Genomic DNA, 24,987 nt, shown 5'->3' on the forward strand with positions numbered 1-24,987 from the left:
CAGACCTGAGAGAAGAGTTTAGCTAAGTGACTAATTAGTTTCAGTACAAAATTAAGAGCTCAAGGGCAAGGAAAATGTGAACCTATGGCTATCAAGGACTGGATTTGAAGTACCTTTTAATATTGAATGTATGGTAAGTGCATACATATTGAATATATGGTAAGTGCATTTGTGTGTGTCCTTTGTCTGCATTGAGCATGGCGAGAGAAGGCTAAAATCCCTTTCTGATTACCACTTACTGATTGCTGTTAATATACCGATGCAATCTTTAGCGTGATTTGGGGTTTGCCATGATTTCAAAATGTAGAACAATTCCTGTTAATTGCAATGTTGTTTAAATGGCACTTCTTCTGAAACTGCCTCACTTGTGGAGATAAGGACGCTACACAAGAGAAACAGAGTGAAAAGAATGACTGCTGTGGTGCTGTTTGTTCCTTTTACAGAGCTAATCTGAGCCAAAAACAAAGTTTAAGACACTTCAAGAAGGATGAACAATGTCTCCTTTTTCCTGACACTAATTTCTTTTTTAATCACATTAAAGGCTGGCCTTTAAAGGTTACATTCAAGTTGCTCAGATACTTCACTGCCATCCAAAGAAAACTGCTGGTGGTTCAAATGTTACTAGTTCTGGTAAAGCCCTCTTTTTCACTTCATACAAAAATGTTTTGCTGCAAAACGTGGGGTGCAGGCAGAGTGTGTGTGTACCCTGCGCGCAATGCGGGGGTTGTCGGGGTTGTCCTTGACAGTGATGGTCAGCCTGTACTCTGACACTCTCTCCCGGTCCAGCGGCCGGTTCACCAGCACCACCCCTGTCTGAGAGAGAGAGAGAAAGATAGAGGGAACGTTACCACTGGCAGACTAGACATGGAGAGACACTAGTGAGAAAGAGGGAGGGAGGGAAGGAGAGCGTTCTCACGGTGTCGTTGATGTAGAAGGCTCCGTCAGTGTTCCCTGCAGTGATGTTGAATGTGAGCAGGGCATTGCGGTCGCTATCGGCATCAAAGGCTTGAACCCGAGCTACAGAGGTGGAGATGCGCGCAGCCTCGCTCACACTGCTGTTCATGGGCAGGTTCAGCAGCACTGGGTCATTGTCATTGATGTCCAGCACTCGCACACTCACCACCACCTGAGGAGAGAGGGGAGGGAAGGAGAGAGGACACCCCATATATTGAAAGAGAGAGAAAGTGGGGACACCAAATACTCCAGAGTCAGGACCACACATCAGATTCTGAGGCCTGATTGAGAATGTTCCACACTGGGGGAGTGTCTGATTCAGCACTCTGTACTCGCAGGCGTATTCTCCACCCACTAGAATATGAAGACATGCCCCTTTGACATTGAAATATAATTTATGTGAAATTTCAGGTGGGTAGCTGCGTCAGCATGCGTAGGCTGCAAAGGAACAAGTAATAGGTTTATTCCATGCTGAAAAAAAAGAAGAAAGAAAAGACAACGTTTCGGCCGTGGAGCCTTCATCTGGTGTGAGAGAGACAAGGCGCCTTGCCTATGTGAAATGTTAATGCTTTGGCACACTTAAATACGTGCCCTAATCTGTCTTGTGTCTTTTAAGGCATGTGTATTACTATACACTGTTGTTAAAGTGAAGGTATGATTAGGCTGGAAAATCTTAGGAAAATCTAGTCAGGAATCAGTCCCTCCCTGACAACAGCACTGTGTGAAGGGTTTGTAAGGTATCGGCCTGAGAATGATGCAATGTTGTGATTTAAGAGGGTGTTTCTCTCTCTGTGCTTCCTGACACACAAGTCTGTGCAGACTATACAGCCCCAACGTTGTGTCTTTCAGAGTCGCAGGGGAAAAAACAATAAGAAAAGGAAACTCCGCTACGGTGCTTTTAAACACGAGACACAGAGAAGGCCTACTTCGGAGACGGAAAGAGTGAGCTCACAGAAACCCCACAGAAACATACCATCACTGATTTGTGATATCTCAGAGCCAGTTTGTTTCCCACAATGGGATGGGGGGAAAGGTAAAAAAAGAGCTGAAAGAATGCACCATGAGCAGTCCAGTCTGTGAGTGAGTCTCATTTTCCAGTGCATACTGCCACACACCCTGCACAGCTGTGTGGAGACCTGGGGTTTTAGAGTGAAGAATTGCAGATGTTCACTGACAAGGGAAAACGAGAACACAGCAGGAGACAATCCTTGTGAATCCCTGGGACAGGCCATTGTGTACAGTCCTGTACTCCTACACCTTCCGATTGTGAACTTTTGATGATTTACATAACTTTCTACGTTGTTGAAAGGTTGGGCTTTTTTATATTCATAGTCTATAAGCTTGTAAGATAAGACATCTGCCCTTTGTTACATACATAGGAAAGGAAAACAAAACTAAAAGGATTCACAGGAAAATGTTGTTGTCTGGGCTCTGCTGTGCTGCGTTTTTGTATCTTGCCTCGTTAGTTCCAGAGCGCTGAGACTTACTGTGCTGCTGCGTGATGGTGTGCCAAGGTCTCGTGCTGTGATGGTGATGTTGTAGAAAGGGATGTTCTCACGGTCCAGCTCTGCATCCCTCCTCACCCTGAGCTCCCCCTCCACTGGGGACACCACAAACTCATCTGACAACACAGAGAGACACTGCATATATAGGGATTGTCACTGTGGAGACACTGAGCCTTGCAGAAACAGTATTGTCAACACTGTTCTGCACACTGACCCTGTATCACTAAAAATGTCCTGTAGACTGATCCTACAGCAGTAACCCTGGCTTGCAAACTAACCTTGTATCACTAACAACATCTTAAACGCTGACCCTATATCACTAACAATATCCTGTACACTGGCCCTGCAGCACTAACAATGTCCTGTACACTGAACCTACATCATTAACTGTGTCCTGTACACTGACCCTACCATATTCTTTCTACTTCTCTCTCTCTGTTCATTAGGAACTGCGAGACATATATTCTCACCCCCCATCACAATAAACCTGCCTGTACTCACTCTGTGGGTCTCCGGCTGTGATACTGTACTCCACCTGTCCATTGAGCCCCGAGTCCTCATCTGTAGCCTTCAGAGTCCAGACGCGGGGCCCCGGCTGGCCCTCAGTAATCTCAAAAGGCCCTTCGACAGCTCTCGGGAAAGTGGGGGTCACATCATTCACATCAATCACATTCACCAGGACCTGTGTTTAAATAAGTAGAGTTCTAATATAATAGGAGCAACACTAGGAACAGTGCTACTGTCCTCTAGTTAAGTGGATTAATGGAGTTTGGAAGTGAAGAATGTGCAAGATGCACAAAAAACAAATTTTCCAAGCAGGAAAAAAAGGTTATGGTGTTCAAATGTGGTGTTCGCAGTTACCAATTTAAGCCCCAAAAACACTGCCAGATATTATTGCCAACTAGTAATATTCAGGAATATACAATTAAAATTAAAGGCCTACAAGACAGAAGTAAAATAACCACAAAGAATAACAAAATTCCCATTTCCTGTTAGTGCAGAGTATTTAAAAATATTCTGAAGTTCTTTTCAAATTTCATTCTCTGTGGTTTCTCTACATGTCAATACTGTATGTGTCAGTGTGTCATTCTCAGCATCAGTATGTCAAATGTCTCTCTCAGACTCTTTACCAGGTTCGATGATAATATACATTCTGGGGTAATAAAGGTTTTGATTGAGTAATTGATTAATTATTAATTAATCGACCTACAGTAAACTCAAATTCACAAGGTGGTTGAGACAAGCTCAGTCTCTATTTTCTGTGTCAATTCCCTGAGGGTCTGTGTGCACATGCTGTAGGATGAAACAAGTGTTCTAGGTCTGTTGCTCTGGACTGTGGAGTTCACAGGCGGCTCTACCGTAGTGCTGGACGTCAGGCGCAGCTGGGTGATTGAACACTGGTCTGTTGCCGTGATAACGAGTGTGTATCTCCCATGACTCATCTCATAGTCCAGCTCCCTCAGTGCCACAATTGTTCCCTGAACACACACAAACATACATAACAGACACAAAAAGTATATATGCAGTACATACACACACAGGAAAAGAGACAGTTAATGAGAAGAAATTGAGAGAACTGGTTCAGCTGGCCTCTCAAGACAGTGACATTTTCTTCCCCTTTTCTTTAAATTAGAATACCAGTGCGACTCATCAGGAAACTCCACAATGTCCACTCTTTTTCCATGAATTCAGTTCATCACCCACTGTCTCCGTGCTCCAGCAACACAAAGACAACCTTTGGTACTTGAAAATGTGGGATTACAGAGGAACCTTTCCCTACGATGGCAGTGAGAAGGAAATAGAGACAGGCAGAAGAACTGAGGTAGTCAGAAACAGAAAGAGATAAAGTGGCACAGAGAGAAAGGTAGTAAGGTACTGGGAAAGAGAAAGAGACTAAGTGGTGATAGGACAGGACAAGACAGAGGTTAGCAGATAAAGGCCGATGTGTGAAATGTTATCCATCAGACTAATTTGTGTTTTCCACATAGGAAACTGTTTCACAGTTGTAAATGATGTAAGTGCTTTGAGCAGTGGAATTTTTCAGCACGGCCCCACTAAATACTTTGTGATATGAACTTTTTCTCCATTTCTATCTTCAACCATTTGGCTCAGAGAAGAGGTGTTAGATGTGGTCTTGCCCACCTCCCTAGTCTCACCGATCCCAATCCCCCCAGTAACCCAGTTGCTACAGTCTTTCTTATTTCAGACTAGCCCGGTCTCTTATTTCCACATTTCTCCTCATCCACTCAACTCACAGAGGTGCGATTGATGCTGAAAGTGTTTCCCAGGTTTCCATCAACGATTCGGTAGATCACCGTGCCATTGGGCCCCTCATCGCGGTCACTGGCATTGACAGTTGCTATGACTATGCTGGCTGTCTCTGGCCCCTCGCTGAGTGTGACCTCATACACTGGCTGCCCAAACTGGGGCGAGTTGTCATTCTCATCCAGGATGGACACCCAGATTGTGGTGGTGGCCTGAAAGAGGGCGAGACAGAGACCGAATGAAAGAGACTGAGAAACACAGAGAGAAACCCAAAACATAGGGGTTTATGGCAGGGGGGACAGGCTGAAATATCAAACAGAACACTTGGGAAATATTATAGAAATTAAAGCAGAATATTTAATCTTACACACAGCAAAAATCCATTGTAATGTAAATGCTTATTCAAGCAGTATAAATGTCCGAGGCCAAAACATCAAATTGAGTTAAGAGTTTAGAATTGTTGCTGTTTTTTTTAATAGCTTCTGAGAAACACAGAAATGTCAAGTCACACCCACTCCCACCACAGACATTCACATTGACACCAGCTCTCAGGCTTTCAGGCAGCTGTTTCGAAACAGGTTGATCACTAAACCTGAACTGAAGAAGATTCTACACACTCAGATACCTTCATGATTAAATTTAGATTAGAGGCACAAGTTAGCCTCTTGGGAGGGGGTTAATAGAGAAAACATCAGGAAGTGGAAGAAAATTAATTCTAGACAGTTAGATTACCACCACATCACAACAATGGAAACACCTGTCATGACCGGGCAGATAGCAAAGTGCAACTGCTTAAGCATTCCTAACTACTGAGGGTCACTACAAGTTTCTTACATTTTTTTAAAATAACAAATGACTTCCATATTTATGTTTATGTCTGACCTTATTTTATAAGCATTCAGCAAAAAAACATACTAAAGTTTACTAACATGTATAGTTTACTAACATTTTTGTGAACAATGTAATACAAATATTTTTAGAACTTAATTTTTTGTTTGGCTTCTTGTAAACAGTGAGCTATTACGAAATATATCTTGAAACTCTGAAAATATCTTGTTTTAACATTCACCTCACTGGACAGAATTGTTACTTCACTTAAATGTTACACCCTCCATTGCCCATTTGAAATTTGAAATCGTTATATTGCTAATATAGTATGAAAACGTACGGGGAAAAAGTGTTTCATCATCAGCGTTTAATATAAATCTACCTGTTTTTTTATTCATTTCGGAACATTCTACACAGTCTTTCCAGTATTATTAATGACGTGCGTTTTAACATTTTACTCAACCACTAAAATATACTGTTTACCTCTTTACAGTACATGTATTAATGTGTGATAATCTGCTTTTTTTAAACGTCACCTTTCGGCCTATCACTTTCGGACGATGTTCAACTTTCTAACATAACACCCGCGTACATGCTGTACTGTATATAGAACTGAGTCAGTCTTTCACAAGGGGAGGCGCTAAGTATAATGAGGTATAACAAAAAAAAACTTTTCGGGCTTAGCAGCAGTAATGGTTCGGCCCGCTGTCAGCGTCTCAGGAGGGAGGCGTAGAGAGTAGAGAGGGAGGAGGCAGGTCGCTGGCTGTGCCCGCTTCCTGTGTCTCCTTGCCTTAACTCTGTCGCTGTTTCGGAGTAGAAGTCGAGCAGCTTCGGAGATAATCGCTGGGTATGACATCCGGATCGGAGGGGATTTAACTCAACGATTAAACAAAAACAGATCGCATTGGATTTACGGATGGGGATCCGAAGCACAATGAGCTTGGTTGGTGTCTTACGGTTCTGCGTTGCCTTGTCTGTCATAACTCCGGGTAAGCAAGGAAACCCACCCAAAGATGTTACATGTGTTTTTTTTATCAGTACTGATGATCTAACTGCACTTGGCTTGCTGGTACTTGTTGCTGTGTTGTGGGAGCGGTTTGGGCAGTGGCGAGTAGATGTAGCTAATTGATATTTAGTCAATTCTGTCCTGGATTCTTAAAAAGTACTATAGAGTGCTAGTTGTCTTCTGATCCAGAGGACATATATTTCCATGTTCAACATTCACTTTTAAAAAACATTTTTAATTAGATGTAGCGTACAAGAATTGTCGGTTGCATTACCCGTGTTTTGGAAGTGGTAAATAATAAAATATGAATTCATATTTGCACGTCTTGACTGTGCATAAACCGATTACAGCTGCGTGCTCACTCGAGCTCGTCGCAGCAGCTGGATCAGACAGGACTGGCTCGAAGTGATAAGGAACATCTGTTGTAATTTCCTGTTGGCCAAAAGTAGCCTGCTGCTGTTTTTGCGATCGTTTTCTTGCACAAATAAAATTTGCAATACATTTTTTTTAATTTGATATATTTTAGATTTGAGTTCTTAACAAAAAAATCAACCAAACCAAACAAACAGTTGTGATAACAAAGACCGTGAATGTTCTGAATTCCTAAGTAAACAAAATCTGGTGCTGATTTGGAAAGTTTACTTAACCTATCTGCACCCCACCCACAAGGGCACAACACCTTATCCCTTTACACCCCCCCCAACAGAAATACAGCCACTGCAGGGTGCCCCAACTGTGACAAGAAACAGCTGTTACGTCAAGGTAGCCTCTTAATCAATGGATTTTAACCACCACACACTAACAAACCCTACCTGAACAAATTCTGATTCTTTGCAGTGCAGGGGTAACCAATGGTATAGCATGGAAATTCTAAGATTGACTACCCAGGTTTTGTGCAATGGTCAATGCAGTTAATGTTGGCACAGCAGGCTGTAGAAGGTCTTAATCTATCCTGCAGCATAACTTTATACTTTGTCTTTTGTTGTTTGTTTTTGTCTTGGGAGTAATTTTTCTGTAGCTCAGATGGGCCTCAAACTAAGGAAACAGTAGAGAAACAGCAGAGGAAGACTTTTTTGACGCACACTGAGATACACAACATGGGAAAAAAACTGCATGCACAGAAGTCATGCATATTTAGCACTAAAATTGCCGATGGCATGCATTTTGACTTTGTTTTTTTTATGTAACACTGTGGAGAATAAGCAGCTACCTTATTTTCATATTTCCTACCGAGTGTTAAATTTGGTGTGCAAGGTTGCATTAAATTCTTTTTATTTTCTGCTGTTTGTGATGAAGCTAGCATTATGAAGTCTTCTGATTTTTTTTCATAGAGACCTTTAACCTTTTGTCTTGTTAATACTCTCACACTGTGTTGCAAGTAGCATAGTCTTGCCTTCTACTGCTACTCATGGGTAATCGCTGATCTTAAACCTTCGAAGAGAGTAAATACATTGTGTCTCTAATTATTTATCTCAGAAATACTTATAAGCTCTATCTTATTATAATACTTATTATAAGTTCTATCATGTAACCCTGTTGTTCTATATCAATGTACCAAGAGCAATGTTGTTCAGTAGTGATTTAACCCCACAGTCCCCACAGTTCAATATTGAGGTACCAGGAACCCTCAGAGTTCTGTATTGATGTACCAAGAATCTTGACTGTTCTGTATAAAGGAACATAAGAAATAAGAGCAGGTCATCCTGACCATCATGCTGGTTCATTATGTATGAACCATTTGTATGAGAGATTCCCATTAGTACATGTGCCTCGTGCATGGGGCCAAGACCTGTGTGCTGTCAGAATGTACCATGTTAAGGTTCAAGCCTCAACCGCATCTCATGTCCAGGGAGAGATTTCTCAAAGGCAGGAGTTTGAAAACACAGAGGTGGAATGAAAGGATATAAGGAGTATAACAGTGGAAATTAATATTTAATCATGATATCTCTTTATCTGTACCAGTTCCTAATAGCTTTTAACCTGATGAAACCTGAAGAAGAGGCATTTGATAGAGAGCACTGTGGATGTGACAATACCTGTGAGCAGAATGTAAGGAGACTGCAGCAAACACAAGTCTGACAGTGGTAGTGTATAGTCTAATGTTACAGCTGCCAGCCCTGTGTCATTTCAGCTCTTGCTCAATACAGGTTTATACTCAAGATAAACAGCTCTCACTGAGGTTTATGAGCTAGAGTCCTTCAGGGAGTGTTTACCCAATCCCTGAACTCATACATCTGCACTGAGCTTTTGCATCTTATCTTTACACAGTTTCTGTAGAGGTTTTTGATTTTTTCCAGTTAAACTTTTCTTCCTGGGCAGATGGAATAGGTATTGAGGGAATGTGCTACATGAATTCCTTTATGGTTTCATTTATAGTTTAGGCTAAAGCTTTTAGTGTCAGTGGATTATTGTAATTGTTCACACACAATGTCTACTAAACACATGTCACCCTGAGGTCTAAGTCAAATTCTCAGCAAGTCTGTGCCTGTTTTTCTCGTAGCAGGTGAACACAATGAAACATTAAACATCTGACTCTTTCAGGATGTAAGGATTTCCTACAGCTGTGGCCAACATACTGTATTAGACATGACCTTGGCATTGTAGATTGTGTGATTTCCATCTTGAATGATGGAAATCTTTGGCTATAGCTATATAAGAAGACATTTTGATTTAGTAAAAGTAGGAATTATTTTTTTCTCTCCATTAAGTCTAGCATGGTACAGCATGCTTTACAACTAAGGTCCAATGTGTAGAAGCTAAATTAAACTGAAAGAAATTGAAAGGAATGTTTGTGTTGCTCCCCTGGTCTTAATCAGGGTAACTAATTGATGGGAAATACCAAGGGGTGGTGTTTTGTTATGGGGTCAAACTGATTAATAAATGACCGCAATTTCACTGTTAAGTGCTGGACCCGAATAACTTGAATATTTTATGCATTTCCTCTGTTTACATCCAATACGAACCCTGACCCTGGCCATTGTACTGTACATGTTGTGCAAATCAGAATGCAGAGGAGGCTCACAAGGTATCCAGTTCCTGAGTGCTGCTGGACTAGTCAAGAGCACTTCCTTGGGAGATTCTGGCCACAGCAGTTCTTTAGCGAATTGCTGGTGTTCTCTCACCATCGGCAGACAAGTCCCTGTCTGCATCTGAGCGAAAAAACGAATACGAAACCCCCTGAGTCAGCAAGAGAGACTGCTATACCACAAGTGCTGTGTCTTCATTAAATGGCAGTGGCTAGGTCCTTCTCAGCTGATTTCTCTGTCTGGTGTTCTCTGAGGGAGGTTTCAGTCACATTCACATTGACTTCCTAAACCAACCAAAGCATTTTGAGATGGTGAACCTTGTCAGTCTTGCACGTCATCCTAGTGTTAACAAGGATAAGCTATTTTGAAGAGCCTCTCACAATGTAGGGCAGGGGTCAGTAATCGTGGGTCAAGTGGCTAAGAATTCTTCCAGTTTGCCTGGCCTTCCCTTCCTGTATTGTTGGTCCTGTTGATCAGGATGCGAAAGAGCAGAAGAGTTTTGGGACTCCGGTACTCTACAAAGACAATGAAGCTGGCAGTATTGGTATTCTGCACTAATATTGTCGGTGATCAAACAGACTGCAGTGTTAGTGCAGAGTCAGAGTGGCAGATGTGCTCAGATATGTCTTCAGCAGAAATATAACAGATAGCAGACTCGTTGGGGGTGTAGGCAGATGAGAAATCGCAATTGAGAGATATGGTTGTGTCAACAAGGCAAGGAAATAAAGCCGGATTCATCTACCCTTAAGCCAAATGACTCATGTCCGCACAATTCCCTGACTTCAGGCTTGGATATTCCTGGGAGAGAAGCAAACACTAAGGAGGAAATGTTGAAGATTCCTGTTCTCGTTTTATATATAAATAAGCCCTGAAAAATAGCCGGCTTTGCTTTGCATGGACTGAAACAGAAATCCAAAGGGCATTAGTATTTGCTTGCCCCGGACATCCCATTAGCCTGCTGAACTTCCTCAGTGGCAGCAGTGTTGAAGGAGATTTTTGACACAGCCATCCGCAGTGCGTTTCTGTCACTCCACCCCAGTTATATCACAAAGAATGTGATGGTTACAGGTGCATATCATTGTGTTTCAATCACGATCCATGAAAATATTAACTTGTGGTGTAAATTAACATAAAATCAGATTAAAAGGAATTTAAAAATTCCCTATAGCCAGGCTGTTAGTATGCTTGCATGGTGCTGTTTTAGGAAGAAACATTCCTGTAAAGAGGATCGCCTTGTAAGTGCCATTATCACCCTCTGCTCTCTCCAACAGCATGCAGCCTAGCTCCCGCAGGAAACTGCAGCTTTCAGCAGCCTAGTGATTTAGCAGAGAGGCCCCTGGAGAGCAGCTTCATAAGAATGAATAGGAAGCAAGGACGTGCCACAACTGATTCATGCATCGCTTATTTTGTTATCATCATTCTTATATCAAAGAACACTGAACAAAAAAAAAGAATTTACCCATTCCAGTCAAAGTATATAAGTGAAAATATATAACCATCCAATGACCCAAAGCATGTTTCTCAATTCTGCTTATTAATTATATATTATAAAACAAGATTTGGCCATTCTAGTCAGTGGCTCTCCTATCTCGTGTTTGGAGGTTAAAATAGAAAAGTTGTCATCAGGGTGATTCCAAAAAACATATTGTGGTGTTCTTTCTTATGTAAGACTCGGGTCATTTTTGACCACACAGGGAATACAATTGTGTATCTGGCTGTTTTGTCCTCCCTGGCTGAGAACAGTTGGTCTTGGTTGCCTGACTGTGTGATTCTGCCCCAGACTCCTTTTGCTAATCATCCTGCAAACCTGCACACTGTCCAATGGCAGGAAGCTAGGTGAGCTGACCTAGAAAAAGAAAAAAGGTGTTGCTCCCCAGTGTTCAAGAGCTGCAGAAGCGTCTGTGTTCTGCAAAGCATTTCTTGTCATGCTGAGGTGTTGCACTACAAAACCACAACCTATATTCATTGTCCTCTCCACGAGAGCACGGAGCCAGGGCCTAGTGTGCATTGCGCAGTTCAAGAACACTGTGCTCATGGAGGCACGGCAACTCTCAGTCAGCCAGCACAGCTCTCCCAAACAAGTCAGAAGCCCACACCCCTGCCAAACAGAAAGACAGAGGGGAAACTGCAGAAAAGTTTTCTTCCATGGGAACCTAAGAACTGCTAGGTGGTTTATTGATCAATGTGCTTTATTAATATTTCTTGAAGGGTCCCAGTGAATCAGGTAAGCTGCACCAACACTGTATAGTAACTACATATGGTAGATGGAAAATTTGGTGTATTTCCATAAATGGAAAACTGGGTGTTGAGTGAACAGGCATACACAAAATTACACTGAATTCTAGAGTTACAATTTCCTTTCCACTTCAGTACCACTGTGAGGTTTGAACTGATAGGTGACTGCTTTTAACTGAATCCTGACAGATTATCAAAGCAAACACAGAATTTAATATTCACTCCTGGTCCCTTTCTCTCTTCTTGTCTCCTCTCCAGATGGCATATGGTCCATGACAATCTCAGCTCCTTATGAATCCTACTACTGCCCGGAAGGGGCTAATGTCACCCTGATTTGCACCTTCAAGGGGGAAGAGAATCACCTGGGGTACAGCTGGTATTTTACCCCCCATCTTGAGAAGCCGTGTGAGAAGATCCACCCACGCCAGCCGCACAACCGCACCCCCACCCATGGCCACAGCCATGGGCACGGTCATGGCCCAGGCGTGCTGTCTGGCATCAGCAAAGGCAACCTGACAGTCAGCCTGATCAACTTAACACAGCTCGACCAGGGACGCTACTGCTGCATTCTCTATGACAAGAATCAACACCACATTTTACAGCACAGCTTTGTCAGGCTCCTAATGTCTCCCAGTAAGGACTCCGCTGTTATTCCTGTTACTGACAACTAGTATGGCCTGCATTTCCTGTTATTATTAGCCAATACCATGCTTCCTGTTAGCACCATCTACCGAGAAACTCGTGCTGCTTTGATTCAATAATACCCTCTTTTGTGCTCCCATGATCAGTGGGGTGACTGTCTTTTCTTTTCACTGTTACTGCAACACTGTACCCTTACAGAGTAATTAATTCAAGTGGTTATGATAAGCACAGTTTATTTCTACAGGTGAAATTCGATGTATTTTGATGTATTATGGATGGTGTTCACCTGTTCTAATGGGCATGTTCCTTGTGCTTTTTTAGGGAACAACAACAGTCATCATTGCACCACGTATGCCAAGAGCGAAGATGGTAAGACCCACAGTCATGTCAAGAAAAGGGAATTGGATATCAAGCTGGAAGAACTAGTTTTCTTTACCAACAGCAACAACAGTAAATAAAAAAATAGCAGTCTTCCAAATGACTAGATGTCATGGGTTAGGAAGACTATGCTGTTCACAGAGTGACAGATTCAAAAATTGTTATCTTTAGACTACAAACACAGCCTGCGTAGCAAGGCTACGCACATGCACGTGCCACATGCAAATGTTAGAACTTCCTTTTTCCATGTGGTTGTATGATGAGTCAGTGTGCTGTAAAAGATTAAGACAAGACTGCAGAGCGATAGCAACAGTGCAACTGTTGAGTCAGAGCAAGAGAGAGAGAAGGATCAGAGGGAGGTGAGGAAGAGAAGGGGAGAAAGATGGACAGAGAAAATGAGAAAGTCAGGAAGGAGATGGGGAGAAAAGGATGAGAAAGTGTGAAAGAAGAGGTAAGGAGGAAGATCAGAGTTGGATGAGAAAGAAAGTAAGAAAAGGCTTTAGATATGTATTTGATGGATATGTTCACTGGAGTATATACTGTATTTACCCCAGCACTTTTTTGTACAAAACTTGGGTGCATCAAATAATACAAAGTACAGGGTTCTCCAATTTTCAGGCAAGTTGAAGACATCTCAGACAGTGCCTCAGTCCTTCAAGACACACAGGCTGAGTGACTAACTTTCCATGATACACCACTACGGGATGCATTAAACTGAGTGGGGGTTTCGTATAGAATTACAACCATTCGTGTGAATGGTTCCTATTCCTCATCCTGTATTTTGTCCTTTTTCGTTCCCTCCCAGGATATAAAATGGACCAGTATGAGATTAACATACTGCTGAAAACACCAGCAAGGGCATCTTTGGCTCTATGGCCGGATACTGGAAAATCTTTAGCTATTTCTACTCCCTTTCATAGTTCTCCCGCAAAAGACCTGCAGGTTTTCCTCTCTTCAACCAAACAGGAAGCCCTCTATTCTGGCAGCCGGTCTAATTCAATTCAGATTAGCTTTATTAGCATAACTTGTGCTCTCTTTGTGTTTGTGCCAGAGCACAGAAATTTCCAATCACAACTACAGTGACATGCATATACATTATTAACAGATGGTACACAGCCCTCCCCTTTTCCTAATACGAATTTAAGAATCTCTGTCATTCTTGCAGAGATGGGCTCTCTTCTGCCTTTTCCAGTAGCCAATGTGGGATCACTATTTCTACATTTTGCTAATATGATTTCATGTTTTGTGGTCTTGAAAGCAGTGAGATATTTTGCCAGTGGGTACCTTTATTTAGGATAGCTCTACAGGTGACTTTGTGATTTTACCTTCTCACTACAGTAGCAGAGTTCAGTGTTAAGTGGGGCTCCTGATCCTGAGGGAACCTTGTGACTGCTAATTTTTAGCTTGGCCCTCTATTACCAGTGTTAATTAGTGCCTGTAACTAATCTGATTTTTGGTTAGTTAGGCTTTTTTCTGAACTCAAAATTAGGTCAGGATACAGAACTTTATGCAGTCTCTCCCAGGTTTGCTAATTAGGACATTTCTTCGCTATTTCTGCACAGCTTTTAACAGGCAATTAGTCTATCATGAACAGACATGATTGGGAATGAGAAGCTATCAAATATTTCTGCAATGTGTCTTTGGTTTTTACTCCTGTAGAGGTCCTGTTGTTACATTTCAGGCCACAAACCTGCACAAGGAGAGTTCTGAAACTCGGGAACTAATACAGCATCGGTACCAATTATAAACCCCATAAATCTGTTTTAGAAATGAAGTACATTTTAGAAACACATCTCAAATAGAAAAGTGAAATTGATTTAGAAACTTGAACAAAAACCAGAAGACGAAGTGGTCTCCCAGCACCTGAACTGAAAACTACTGGTGTAGTTCCTTGCTAGGGCTGATACCAGGGCTCTATGCCAGGGCTTTCCTGAATATTAATCCTCATCTGGGAGGAGATGTTTATGGTAAGGGAGTGTGGTAATGTAATTTCACTGCCTGTGGGGGATTCCAGTCAGTGCTTGGCAGGGTCAGGAGTTTTACTGGCTTTTTTCAGGAGTTACATTCTCTTTCCACTGCTCTTTCCATCCTCATCCTCCTCTCTCATTCTCTCTCCCTCTGTGTGTTTGGAAATCTCAGGCTCTGCTACTGCTGCTGGTCTGGCCACTGCCGCATGCATCATTGGAATCCTGGCTCTGCCACTGATCCTGCTGCTGGTGTACAAACAGAGGCAGACAGTCAACACCAACCGCCGTGAGTATCTTACACAGCTGTACAGGAGTAGAAGCACATTCCATTCCTTTACCAGAAGGCAGCAATTTAGATTAGTCAATCAAATTGAGGAAACTAGAGTACCCATTGAAAACCTGTGTGAACATGAGTGAAAACACAGACTCTACCAAAGGCTGGAAATAACGTTCAGGAGCTTTGAGGCTGCAGCACCAACATGTCAGCGTGTCACCCAGAACCCTATTATTTGCCTGCAAAATAGACGCTCATAAGCATCTCATAAGATTGGACCTCTGTACAGTACATGCCTGAATCCCTCACTCACAAAAACACTCACTTTCCAACAGTTTCCATGCATAATAAACACAACAAAAGAAAAGTTGAAGTACATCAGCCTCAGTAACCGCTCCACCCCTACCCTGGTCAGTATCTCACTTCCAGCTGTTTGTGAAATACAGAAGTTTGGATGTGCGGCACCAGTTCCTTAAAGTGGATCACAGAAGGAGGTAGCCAGTCTGTTTAAAACACGCAGCAGATGTATACATGGTTCTTGAAATTTCCCCTGACACTACTGCCCACTTCTTTTGTTATTAGACTTCTTTTGTTATTGTGAGTTGCATTTCCTGGCTCAAGAACAGTTAGAGAGGAGCCCTTTGTCTTGGAGCCAGTGGGAGTAAACGAGAGTGTGACTGAAGTCATGCAAAAATGGAGAGTACCCCAGAAGAGGTTTTAAATCTCTGACATTGTCACTCCTTTCTTTAAAGAGTCACGTCAAACCTGCCACAGGCTTTTACACAACCACATGCAGGGCCTGTTGCACAATTCCTTCCCATAAAAGAACTCAAGTGTCCCCAGTTGCTACACCTTTGTTGCCAAACCCAGCCACAGCTGGGCCCTAACTGCTCGAGGAGAAGTGCTGTGGCAATACCCGACTTTGTTGTCACGCCAACAGAGCTACTGACAGAAGATTCTCCTGCACCCACTGGGAACCAGTGGCCCTGGGGACAGAGACAGCCATGAGCCTGACTCACAAACTGGCAAGCTCTCTCGGCTCGGTTCCTCTAAGGCTACCACTCAGACCATTTTATGGATCTCTTTAAATTGTGAACAGCCTGAGAAAATGGCTTTAACTCCCTGAAGCTTGCAAACAGGTCAGTTACGTAAATGAGTAACTCAGGTGGGATGAAAACCAGAACAACCTTGACCCTGTAGGTCCACAACTCAGCATTCTTACTCAATGCAAAGCACTAAAACACACACAAGGCACATAACGTCTTCTGGGTCTTATTATTTTCCAGAAATGAACAAATAGAGCATAGATTCTAGTCCCCCAAGTCCCTGGAAAGCCACCTACTGGAACAGATTGTTGGGATTTTGGGGTGATTTAGGTTCAAAGATGAGGGGTGGTGGGGTGCAAAATATCCTGAAATACTACTGTTATGATTGTTGTTGTCAATTTTCTGGTGGCGCCAATTTACTGAGGTTTCCCTGGTATTCCACGAGGTGGAATCGTTTTTATGTGTGTTAGTGGACTCCTCTAGGTTGCTTCGATAAAGCGGGCCTCAGTCATGGTGGTCTGTGATTACCTGTCACAAAGCTGCTTTAGCAGTGACTCACACTGTGAAGGGAGAACTAATAGTTTTCTTTCTCTCTCTTGTAGGAGCCCAGGAGCTGGTGAGGATGGACAGGTGAGTGCTGAACCACTAAACGTCTTCCTCATTCTGTACCCTTTGCTTCATTTCTCTCACTCTGCTTGGTTCTGTACCTTGCAAAACAGTTTATCACCTGTATAAGTATATTTTTATCAATGGTAATAAGTCATGTCATGTCATTTGCCAAACCCCTATATACTATATGGTGTCGTGGGATAATGGTAATACATTTAGATTAATTTATATTAATGGTAATATATATATATATTACCATTCATATTAGTTATAGTGGTAGGATTTTATTTTTGGTTACTCATTACATGAGCTTGAGTACAATTAATAGCTGACAAGCTTAAAATAAAACTGTATCAGCTCATTAGTAGTTAAAAAGTAGATAAATCTAAAACAAAGGCAAAAACCACAAAGCACTGTGTCCCTTCTTGTCATGACTCTATATAGTGCGGCACAGGGCCATGAGAACCCAGTGTTTCTGGGGGAGTCGCCTCAGGTGAAGACACGCACGGTGTCCCAGATCATGCGACAGCAGTCAGAGACAGGCCGCCACCTGCTGTCAGAACCCGGGACACCACTGTCGCCCCCCCCAAACGGAGATGTCTTTTTCCCTTCTCAAGGTGAGCTCCTACTTTAACATGATGCTGACTGGAAGAGCCAGGCAGAGACAATGACATAATGTTGAATGTAACCCAGCCAAGATCTCCTAAATTATCCATCCTAGTGAGGGGTGTGATCTTTAGGTCATGATTGATCAAATTCCAGAACTGATCTAACGCTTCCTGACTAGTTCAGTGGAGGTGGTCGGGTATTTCTTGGAAAGCCTGTTTCACAGACAAGAGAAGGATTTGCTGATGTCTGTAATGCTTCAGCTTCTTGCAATGACTATTGAGTGTAGAGAATGATTGTAGAGAGGTGACAGAGTAGACAATGTTCTCCATTGCAAAATTCTTGGAATAGGTTAAATGCACGCTATGGCATCAGCTGTGGAGCACTTGGGGTGGGAATCTGATCGGGATTTGATTGTGGTGTTTGGGGTCGTTTTTGTTTGGTTCCTTCTTTTCCGAATACAGTATCCGTTAGAAGATATGAGCCAGTGGAATTTTTTGTACTCAAGCTTCCCCTTTTTTTGGCTTGTGCATTATGTTATTTAATTCCACAGTCTCTGACCAGTTCCTCTTCTGTTTGCATCATGGCTCGATTGCATTTTCGGTGACAGTGAAGATGATGGTGGTGGGTGGGACAGCTATAATTCTCCTTTAAATTGGCCATGTAAGGCCACAGAGCTTGGAGCTCACACAGCCCCTGAAACTATTGTATAGGGGCTTGGGCTAATTTTAATATGAACAGAAATATTATTGTTGTGTTTTATACACATTAGAGAGAGAATGCAGTTTCAATAAATTATGGCTATGAACCTTAACTAGCTCTTACCCAATCAGAATGCTATGGAAAATGAAATGGTTTTTAAAATGAATAGAATGTGTTTGCATCACTGTCCCATGTACAAAAGACAGCCAATGGAAAAACATTTGGGTAGCTTGGTATCATTCGTGATGCAGGGCCTGGCAAACACACAAGGAGAAGTCTTATGCTTGCAAGTCTGGTGAGCATATTCCGGGGACAATTCTGCTTTAAGGTGTTTATGAGGCAGCTTTGAGAGAGCACTCATCATTGTTTTGCTTATCATGAAAGTTTTGCATGTGGAAATCCAGTCCCACATCCTCTTTTTAAATGAGAACACCAAGGTTAGTGGGCCACAGGTCCTTGCTGTGTATCTGTGTGCATGTTAGTGGGGGTGGCTGACACACAGAGAAGTCACAGTAAAAGCATTTCTGTTGTTTGTGGACAATTGAAGTCGTGTTGTATTTAAAAAAAGCGTCATGGTGGGGCAGTGGTCACAATGCTGCCTCACAGCACTGGAGCCCCGGGCTCAATTCCAGATCTGGCATACTGTCTGCATGGAGTTGGAGCTTGGGTTCCCTCTAGGTGCTCCCGTTTCCTCCCAAAGTCCAAAGACATGCTGCACCGGTAGGTTAATGGGCTGGTATGAGTGTGCGCGTGTCTGTATTTGCGTCTGAGTGTGTCCTGCCTTGCACTCATCTCTTGCCAGGATAGGCTGCAGCTCTCCCACAACCCTGAATTGGAAGGCACGGTGGGGAACTGGGTGACTGTATTTAAAAAGGAACTGTATGTTAAAGAAGAGAATCTGAAAAGAGAACATGGGAGTTTGGATAAGAGTCTGAATTTTAAATTTGCCCATTTTTGACTAAGCGGTGTGGCACTTGAGCCTGCAGAAGATAGTTTTGAGGGATTCTTAGCAACCTGCGATGTGCTTAACTGTGATCAAATGCTGCAATTAGGTGAGGCCCAGTACAAAAATTAGTTGGTGTTAAGAATAAAAAACTTCAATACCCACTTCTGTATATTGTTATACTGTATATAGTGTATATTAACTGAGGATTGTTTCTCTCTTGTCTCTGTGTTTTACAGATCCCATTCCGGAGTCCCCTGACTTAATAAAAGTATAGCTGGGGAGTGGAATATGACACATGGGCATATGGGCCAAAAGATTTTTCTAAAAAAACATTTTCAGCACAAGCACACTGTACGTAAAACCCCAGATTTTTCATGACCCAGAAGTCATTGTTTTTCTGGATTTTGAAAGCTATACAGTATAGATCTTTTTCTCAGACTGTCCTCAGTGCAAGGCTGTCACTGGGTTTTTACTACGTGACTCTTTTCTGTTCTCTTCCTTGCTGTGTGGCTGAAGATAACAATGGGAATAACACATTTCACACTTGCAAAAACGTCTAAAGGATAAACGGACCTTGCTTCCTTTGCACCTTGCTGCAGTGGGGACTTCTCTTTGCGTAACACTCGGTGCATTCAGACAGCACCTGCGTTGGACTGGCCCGTGATTAGCACAGTGTGAAGCCCCCAGTCATGTTTGTCTAAGTAGAACTATGTTGCATTGATCCATATGTCAGTAATGGTGGCAGTGTCATATGGCCAAATGTGCAAACAACACACTGTCTGATTAGGGCTGGGATTGTTAATTCAGTGCAAAATCCAGAGATGGGAGTTTTGTTTTTTCAGCTTTTTGTATTACGCTTGTCTCTGTTTACTTATAGACTTTGGTCTCCATTCCCCTCCTTAGCCATCCTCCTCTTTGTCTTCACTCCTCCCTCCAGCTATTTCCCTTTGTATTCTGCCATCTCTGGCAGAATTCTGCTGTTTCCTTTCTCCCTTCTTGCCCTCCAGTTCTCCCTTGCACCTCTTTTGTTGGATAGTTGGCCACGTGAGGATGGCAGTTCTCTTTATTCTGCATCACAGGACTTTGTCCATGTTTACAGACTGATAGAACACATACAGTGAAGGAACAAGTAATAGGTTTATTCCATGCTGAAAAAAAGAAGAAAGAAAACACAACGTTTCAGCCATGGAGCCTTCTTCAGGTGTGAAGCCTTCAGCCTCCATGGCGGAAACATTGTGTTTTCTTTCTTCTTTTTTTCAGCATGGAATAAACCTATTACTTGTTCCTTTGCAGCCTACGCATGCTGACGCAGCCACTGACCTGAACTACTACGCATACAGTAAATGTATCTGTAAATGTCCAGGTCTACAGACTGATAGAATGCACAGAGCTTGGCACAGCAGTCATTTGCATCAACGGCCGGGTTTCATAGAGTGTCAGTAACATGGTGTCTGTCTGTCACACCAGGGAGCTTCAAAGGGCTGTAACACAGCATTCATGCAGTTTTGCTTAAGTCAGCTATACCAGAGTGCACATGGACATTTTGACAATCTCAGAATCTATTCTTTACTGTGCCTTAAAAAGAGATTCTCACAGACTAGTCAATAGGTCTACACATCCAAGATGCAGGATGAGGTGGTTGCCAAGACACTGAGGCCGTCCCTCAGACACAGCGACACAGACATGTGCTCAGACATACACCACAAGGTGAGATATCTTCATAAGATCTGTTGCCAAGGCCCTGACTAATCGGTCTGTCACCTTCCTTCTCTGTTGTTGCTCTCTCATGCAGTTCTGATGGACTGTGCCACGCAGAGCTTTGCAGTTTTCGAGGTAACCACAACCTACAGCATGGTGGCACAATACCTCAGCCACTACCTGCTCTACCTAAAAAGCCTGCAGCTAAAGGCTTACTGAACCCTCTGGTAAAAACCACATGCAGGCATGCAGTCACAACACATCTGAAGTTGGTCCACCCTTAGTTTTGTTGTGTGCTCATTAGTTTTTTATCAATTATTTTGGATTTATTTGCAAATTGCTGTGTGCTTTTTGTTTAAAAGCATAAACACATCTCATTTACACTTTTGTGCCATTGTGCAGTGTCTGATAAACACCTGGTGTCTGTTGCATCTCTGCTTGTCTGAAACGGGCAGGAAGTGAAGCTGAAGCAGGGACAGCCCCTGCAGCCTGCAGGCATGGCCGGGTAGGAGCGTCAGAGGTGAACGGGGGCTCACTGCCACTGGCACTGCAATTCAGTCTTTTTCAGCTCTATAATGTGCTGAATTCTGTTTAACCCAACGGGTGCTGGATATCAGAAGTGTATAGACCTATAAATTCAAACGTATATACTATATTTATATTGGTTTTGTATTTCATTAGCACAGTTTGTACGAAAGCCTGCAGCTCATCAGTTCTAGAAACAGGACCATACTGCAGAGTACGAAAGGCATCTTTTCAAGCTGGGCAATAGCACTCTCTTATTGCTAGGTGACTGCAGACTGGTAGAGCAAGTAACAGTGCTGCCCAGTAGAATTGCCTGTTCCAAGACTTCCTGCTTTAGAGTAATAGTGCTGAATGTATGTGTAAATGGTGCCTGCTATTTCTGATCATGCCGAAAAATGGACTGTAAGTTGGTAAGTGCTTGTTTACAGGTTAACGACATTAAAAATAAGGTATTTGTAACCCAAGAAGCTGTTTTGATGCCATACAGACTGGCGGCACAAAGAGGGCTGTATCCAGACTGTATTTTCTGATGTGTTAATCTTCCTGCAGGAAAAGCAAAGTCCAGCAAAAAGCGAATGTTACATGAGTCAAGGAGATGTCTGTATGCTGTACTGCTGAAGCTCTTCTCCACAGATTCTTTAGTTTCCATCCATGAAGGATTATGATTATGAACTTTACAGCTTTAATGAACTTCAGATGAACATTTATTGTCTTTTTCAATCGGAAGGAACAAAAGAAAAAAAAGGATAGTAGGCCGTTATGTCATTGATGAACACAGCCCAGAGCCTTATTTGTTTTTATTCTGCAGTTCCCTGCTCTCTCCTTATTGTCGGCATTCTTCATAGCTGTAATGTGCTGAACCCCTTCCTGTAATAACAATTCTAGGAAGGGGTACAGCACATGGTCTACAATGGGTTTCAGCAGTACAGCAGACAGAAGCCCATGGCTGGTTAACAATAATGTTGGAGACCCACAGTCTTCAGGTTTTTTAATGAGGGCTGAATGTGCCACAATAACCCTTTGTTCTCACTAGCTACTGATTTTTAAAGGAGACCCTCAGGACTGTGGTCAGCCCTCTTGTGTCAGGGGGTTATGTGTTATGTATGTGAGTGCTGGAGAGAGGAAGGTGTGTCTTTGTTTGAGTGTTTGCTTTCCTTACTACTCTATCTTCCTTATTTTTCTATGATGCTGTAAGGCAAAGGAGAGAATAGTTCTTTGTTCATATTGTTTTATGAGAGAAAAAAAGTTATTTTTATGAAGTTTATATGAATCTGTATCATTGTAGTAAACTGAAGGTATTGTTTATAAAATCCGTGTTTGTCTTCTGTCTGTAGTAGGACAGGTGCTGTGCCCTGACTGGCCCTGTCTTTACACCCCAACCTGTGTGAAAAAGTCATGTAAAGAAGAGAACAGCTTTCAATGCTTTTTGGTCAAGTCCACAGTTTGTTCCTTTTTTTCTTGCCCCAGATAGAGACTCACAGATAGGAAGACAAGACTATCTTTCCATGGGATATTGGCACCTTCCATTTCCAATGTTACTCATTCATTTATTAGGTCTATATGTATAGAGTATAAAGTGGATAGGGTTTGATAAATTAAACTACTTCTTGTACATGTTTAAGCATTCATTCATCCCAGCAGTAATTAAGATACAGGGTGTAAATAGCCAGCAGCCATATCACCCTGCAACTCACAACTGGCAGCCCACTGAAGCTAAGCAGGTGTGAGCCTGGTCAGTACCTGGATGTGAGACCTCCTGGGAAAAACTAAGGTTGCTGCTGGAAGACGTGTTAGTGGGGCCAGCAGGGGGCTCTCACCCTGCGGTCCATGTGGGTCCTAATGCCCCAGTATTGTGACGGGGACACTATACTGTAAACAGGCGCCATCCTTTGGCTGAGACGTAAAACCGAGGTCCTGACTCTCTGTGGTAATTAAAAATCCCAGGGCGTTTCTCGAAGAGAGTAGGGGTGTAACCCCGGTGTCCAGGCCAAATTTCCCCCTGGCCCTTACCAATCATGGCCTCCTAACAATCCCCCTTTCTGAATTGGCTATATTACTCTGCTCTCCTCCCCACTGACAGCTGATGTGTGTTCTGGCGCACTATGGCTGCCGTCGCATCATCCAGGTGGATGCTGCACATTGGTGGTGGTGGAGGGGAGTCCCCATTACCTGTAAAGCGCTTTGAGTGGAGTGTCCAGAAAAGCGCTATATAAGTATAAGCAATTATTATTAATTAATTTAGGCATATTTTATCTTAGCATAGCAAAGCCCAGCCCAGTATGATTAGCTTGAACATTTTTAAAATAACTTGCAGAAAATGGGGCATCATTTTTCATGTCTAGTGAATCTTAGGAAAAAAAGCACTTTGTGTGTTTGTTCTGTTTTATTCCCTCCAGTGCAAAATTTGTTCTTCAGTTTGTGGAAGTACAAAATCCTTGCGACACCCACAAAAATGAAAGAGTAGGCATTTAAAAGGAGGAAGTGAGTCAGTATTCCTACGTGTGTTTGTGCCAACATGAGAAGAGGAAAACGCTTGGGTTGCCCTCCATTCTGGGATCCACTGTCTCTCTTATGCTCCTGGCCATACTGGAGACATGGTGAAATACACTGAAATAAACATTTATTCACCACTGTATGGCGCCTGACTGGCCCGATTCCCATCATGCAACAATAAATGTATGGATTTGGCATACAAATGAAAGTAAGTCCGCTTGACTGCCATCAGCGGTTCAGTTTGTCAATAGCACAGGTGAGAGAGAGAGAGTGCACGAGTCGATGCACGTCACCTGACCTTTGTGACACATCGGCATGAAGACGGAACGTTCTTTTTGGAAGCAGCAGGAGTTTCGAAACAGATCTGATGCACGAGAGTGTTACTTCCTTTTTTTGCAGAAAAGGCACCTTTGTGGTTTTCCTGTTTTCAAAAGAGGCCATGCTGGCTGTCAGCACAGTGTTAATAGCAGTGCAGAAGTGAGGCAGCCATGTCAAATTTGCAAAATCAGTGGCACAATCAGATTTTTCACTGGTGTATTAACCTCTGTGCTTACTGACTACATCCACATGTGTTGTAATAATATCTCGACTTTATAGCTAGAAAATTTGAATTTTAGAACTTGTATTGTATATTAACTAAAAAGCATTAACAAAATCTGCAGTGCTTGATTTTTTGGCTGTTTTTTAGAAAAGCAGAAATTGCCAATTTTTGCAACCCACTAAGATGAAATCTAAAGCGCTTGTGAAGTCCTCAAGGAAGTCTGATAAAAGCTTGAAAGATTTGTGCTGATACTGTTGCAATACACAGCGTGTAGTATAAAGACACATTTTTCCAATATTAATTCGCTTTCTGACAACATATCTGTCCCTCTTTCAGAATAAGATCTAAGGCACTCTCTTGAAAAAACTTGACCCTGCCGTTTATAATTCTGCAGCACTTGTCTGAGTGAGCGGTGGTTTTGAAACTTGCAAGTGCTTATGAAATCAGCTTGGTTTCTTGCAGCACAATGTGCAAAACTTGGATTGAACAAGGAGATGTCAGGACAGAAAAGCAGAACTGACTCACACTCCACGGAAAACCTCATCAAAAAGGAAAGGGACTTAGCTTGCATTCAGTTAATTTATGCTGTGTCTCATTTTTACGCAATCACCTTTAGTACATATAAAAATCTGCTTGTATTTTAGAAACTAAAGCTAGAAATTTCATCCCTTTATATATCCTGTGACTAAAGTGATTAAGATCCTTCAGTCTGTTATAACAGTAAAAAAATCTGTTACTCTT

General features: G+C 42.5%; 2 protein-coding genes and 1 long non-coding RNA gene across 4 annotated transcripts in view; 2 read left to right on the plus strand and 1 right to left on the minus strand.

Annotated features, from left to right (window-relative positions):
- Positions 1 to 24,360, plus strand: part of LOC148661457 (uncharacterized) — a 123,586-nt gene extending 99,226 nt beyond the window's left edge. Inside the window, exon 2 of the long non-coding RNA XR_015939540.1 lies at positions 23,338 to 24,360. This is a non-coding gene — a long non-coding RNA (uncharacterized LOC148661457). The remainder of the gene's footprint in view (positions 1 to 23,337) is intronic.
- cdh23 (cadherin-related 23) overlaps positions 1 to 24,987 on the minus strand; it is a 200,893-nt gene that overhangs the window by 19,348 nt on the left and 156,558 nt on the right. For both annotated transcript variants that reach the window (XM_088635229.1, XM_088635227.1), the window contains exons 37-42: positions 4,715 to 4,936; positions 3,818 to 3,937; positions 2,961 to 3,141; positions 2,442 to 2,575; positions 917 to 1,126; positions 706 to 813 (exon numbers count right to left, since the gene is read on the minus strand). In XM_088635229.1, coding sequence (XP_088491355.1) covers positions 706 to 813; positions 917 to 1,126; positions 2,442 to 2,575; positions 2,961 to 3,141; positions 3,818 to 3,937; positions 4,715 to 4,936 — 975 coding nt within the window. The remainder of the gene's footprint in view (positions 1 to 705; positions 814 to 916; positions 1,127 to 2,441; positions 2,576 to 2,960; positions 3,142 to 3,817; positions 3,938 to 4,714; positions 4,937 to 24,987) is intronic.
- Positions 6,259 to 22,522, plus strand: vsir (V-set immunoregulatory receptor). Its single transcript, XM_088635237.1, has 7 exons — positions 6,259 to 6,541; positions 12,078 to 12,452; positions 12,783 to 12,830; positions 14,979 to 15,092; positions 16,729 to 16,756; positions 17,180 to 17,352; positions 19,226 to 22,522. Exons 1-7 carry the CDS (start codon positions 6,469 to 6,471, stop codon positions 19,261 to 19,263), a joined length of 849 nt encoding a protein of 282 aa, XP_088491363.1. The 5' UTR covers positions 6,259 to 6,468; the 3' UTR covers positions 19,264 to 22,522.

Source organism: Lepisosteus platostomus, chromosome 6, assembly GCF_059453375.1.
Source record: "Lepisosteus platostomus isolate fLepPlt1 chromosome 6, fLepPlt1.hap1, whole genome shotgun sequence".
NCBI classification, from domain to species: domain Eukaryota; kingdom Metazoa; phylum Chordata; class Actinopteri; order Semionotiformes; family Lepisosteidae; genus Lepisosteus; species Lepisosteus platostomus.

Excerpts from the sequence above, each read along its gene's own strand:
- vsir (XM_088635237.1), top strand. The coding sequence starts at position 6,469 with ATGGGGATCCGAAGCACAATGAGCTTGGTTGGTGTCTTACGGTTCTGC. Across the intron at positions 12,453-12,782 it reads CAGGCTCCTAATGTCTCCCA|GGAACAACAACAGTCATCAT; the intron begins GTAAGGACTCCG and ends GTGCTTTTTTAG. Across the intron at positions 12,831-14,978 it reads GTATGCCAAGAGCGAAGATG|GCTCTGCTACTGCTGCTGGT; the intron begins GTAAGACCCACA and ends TGGAAATCTCAG.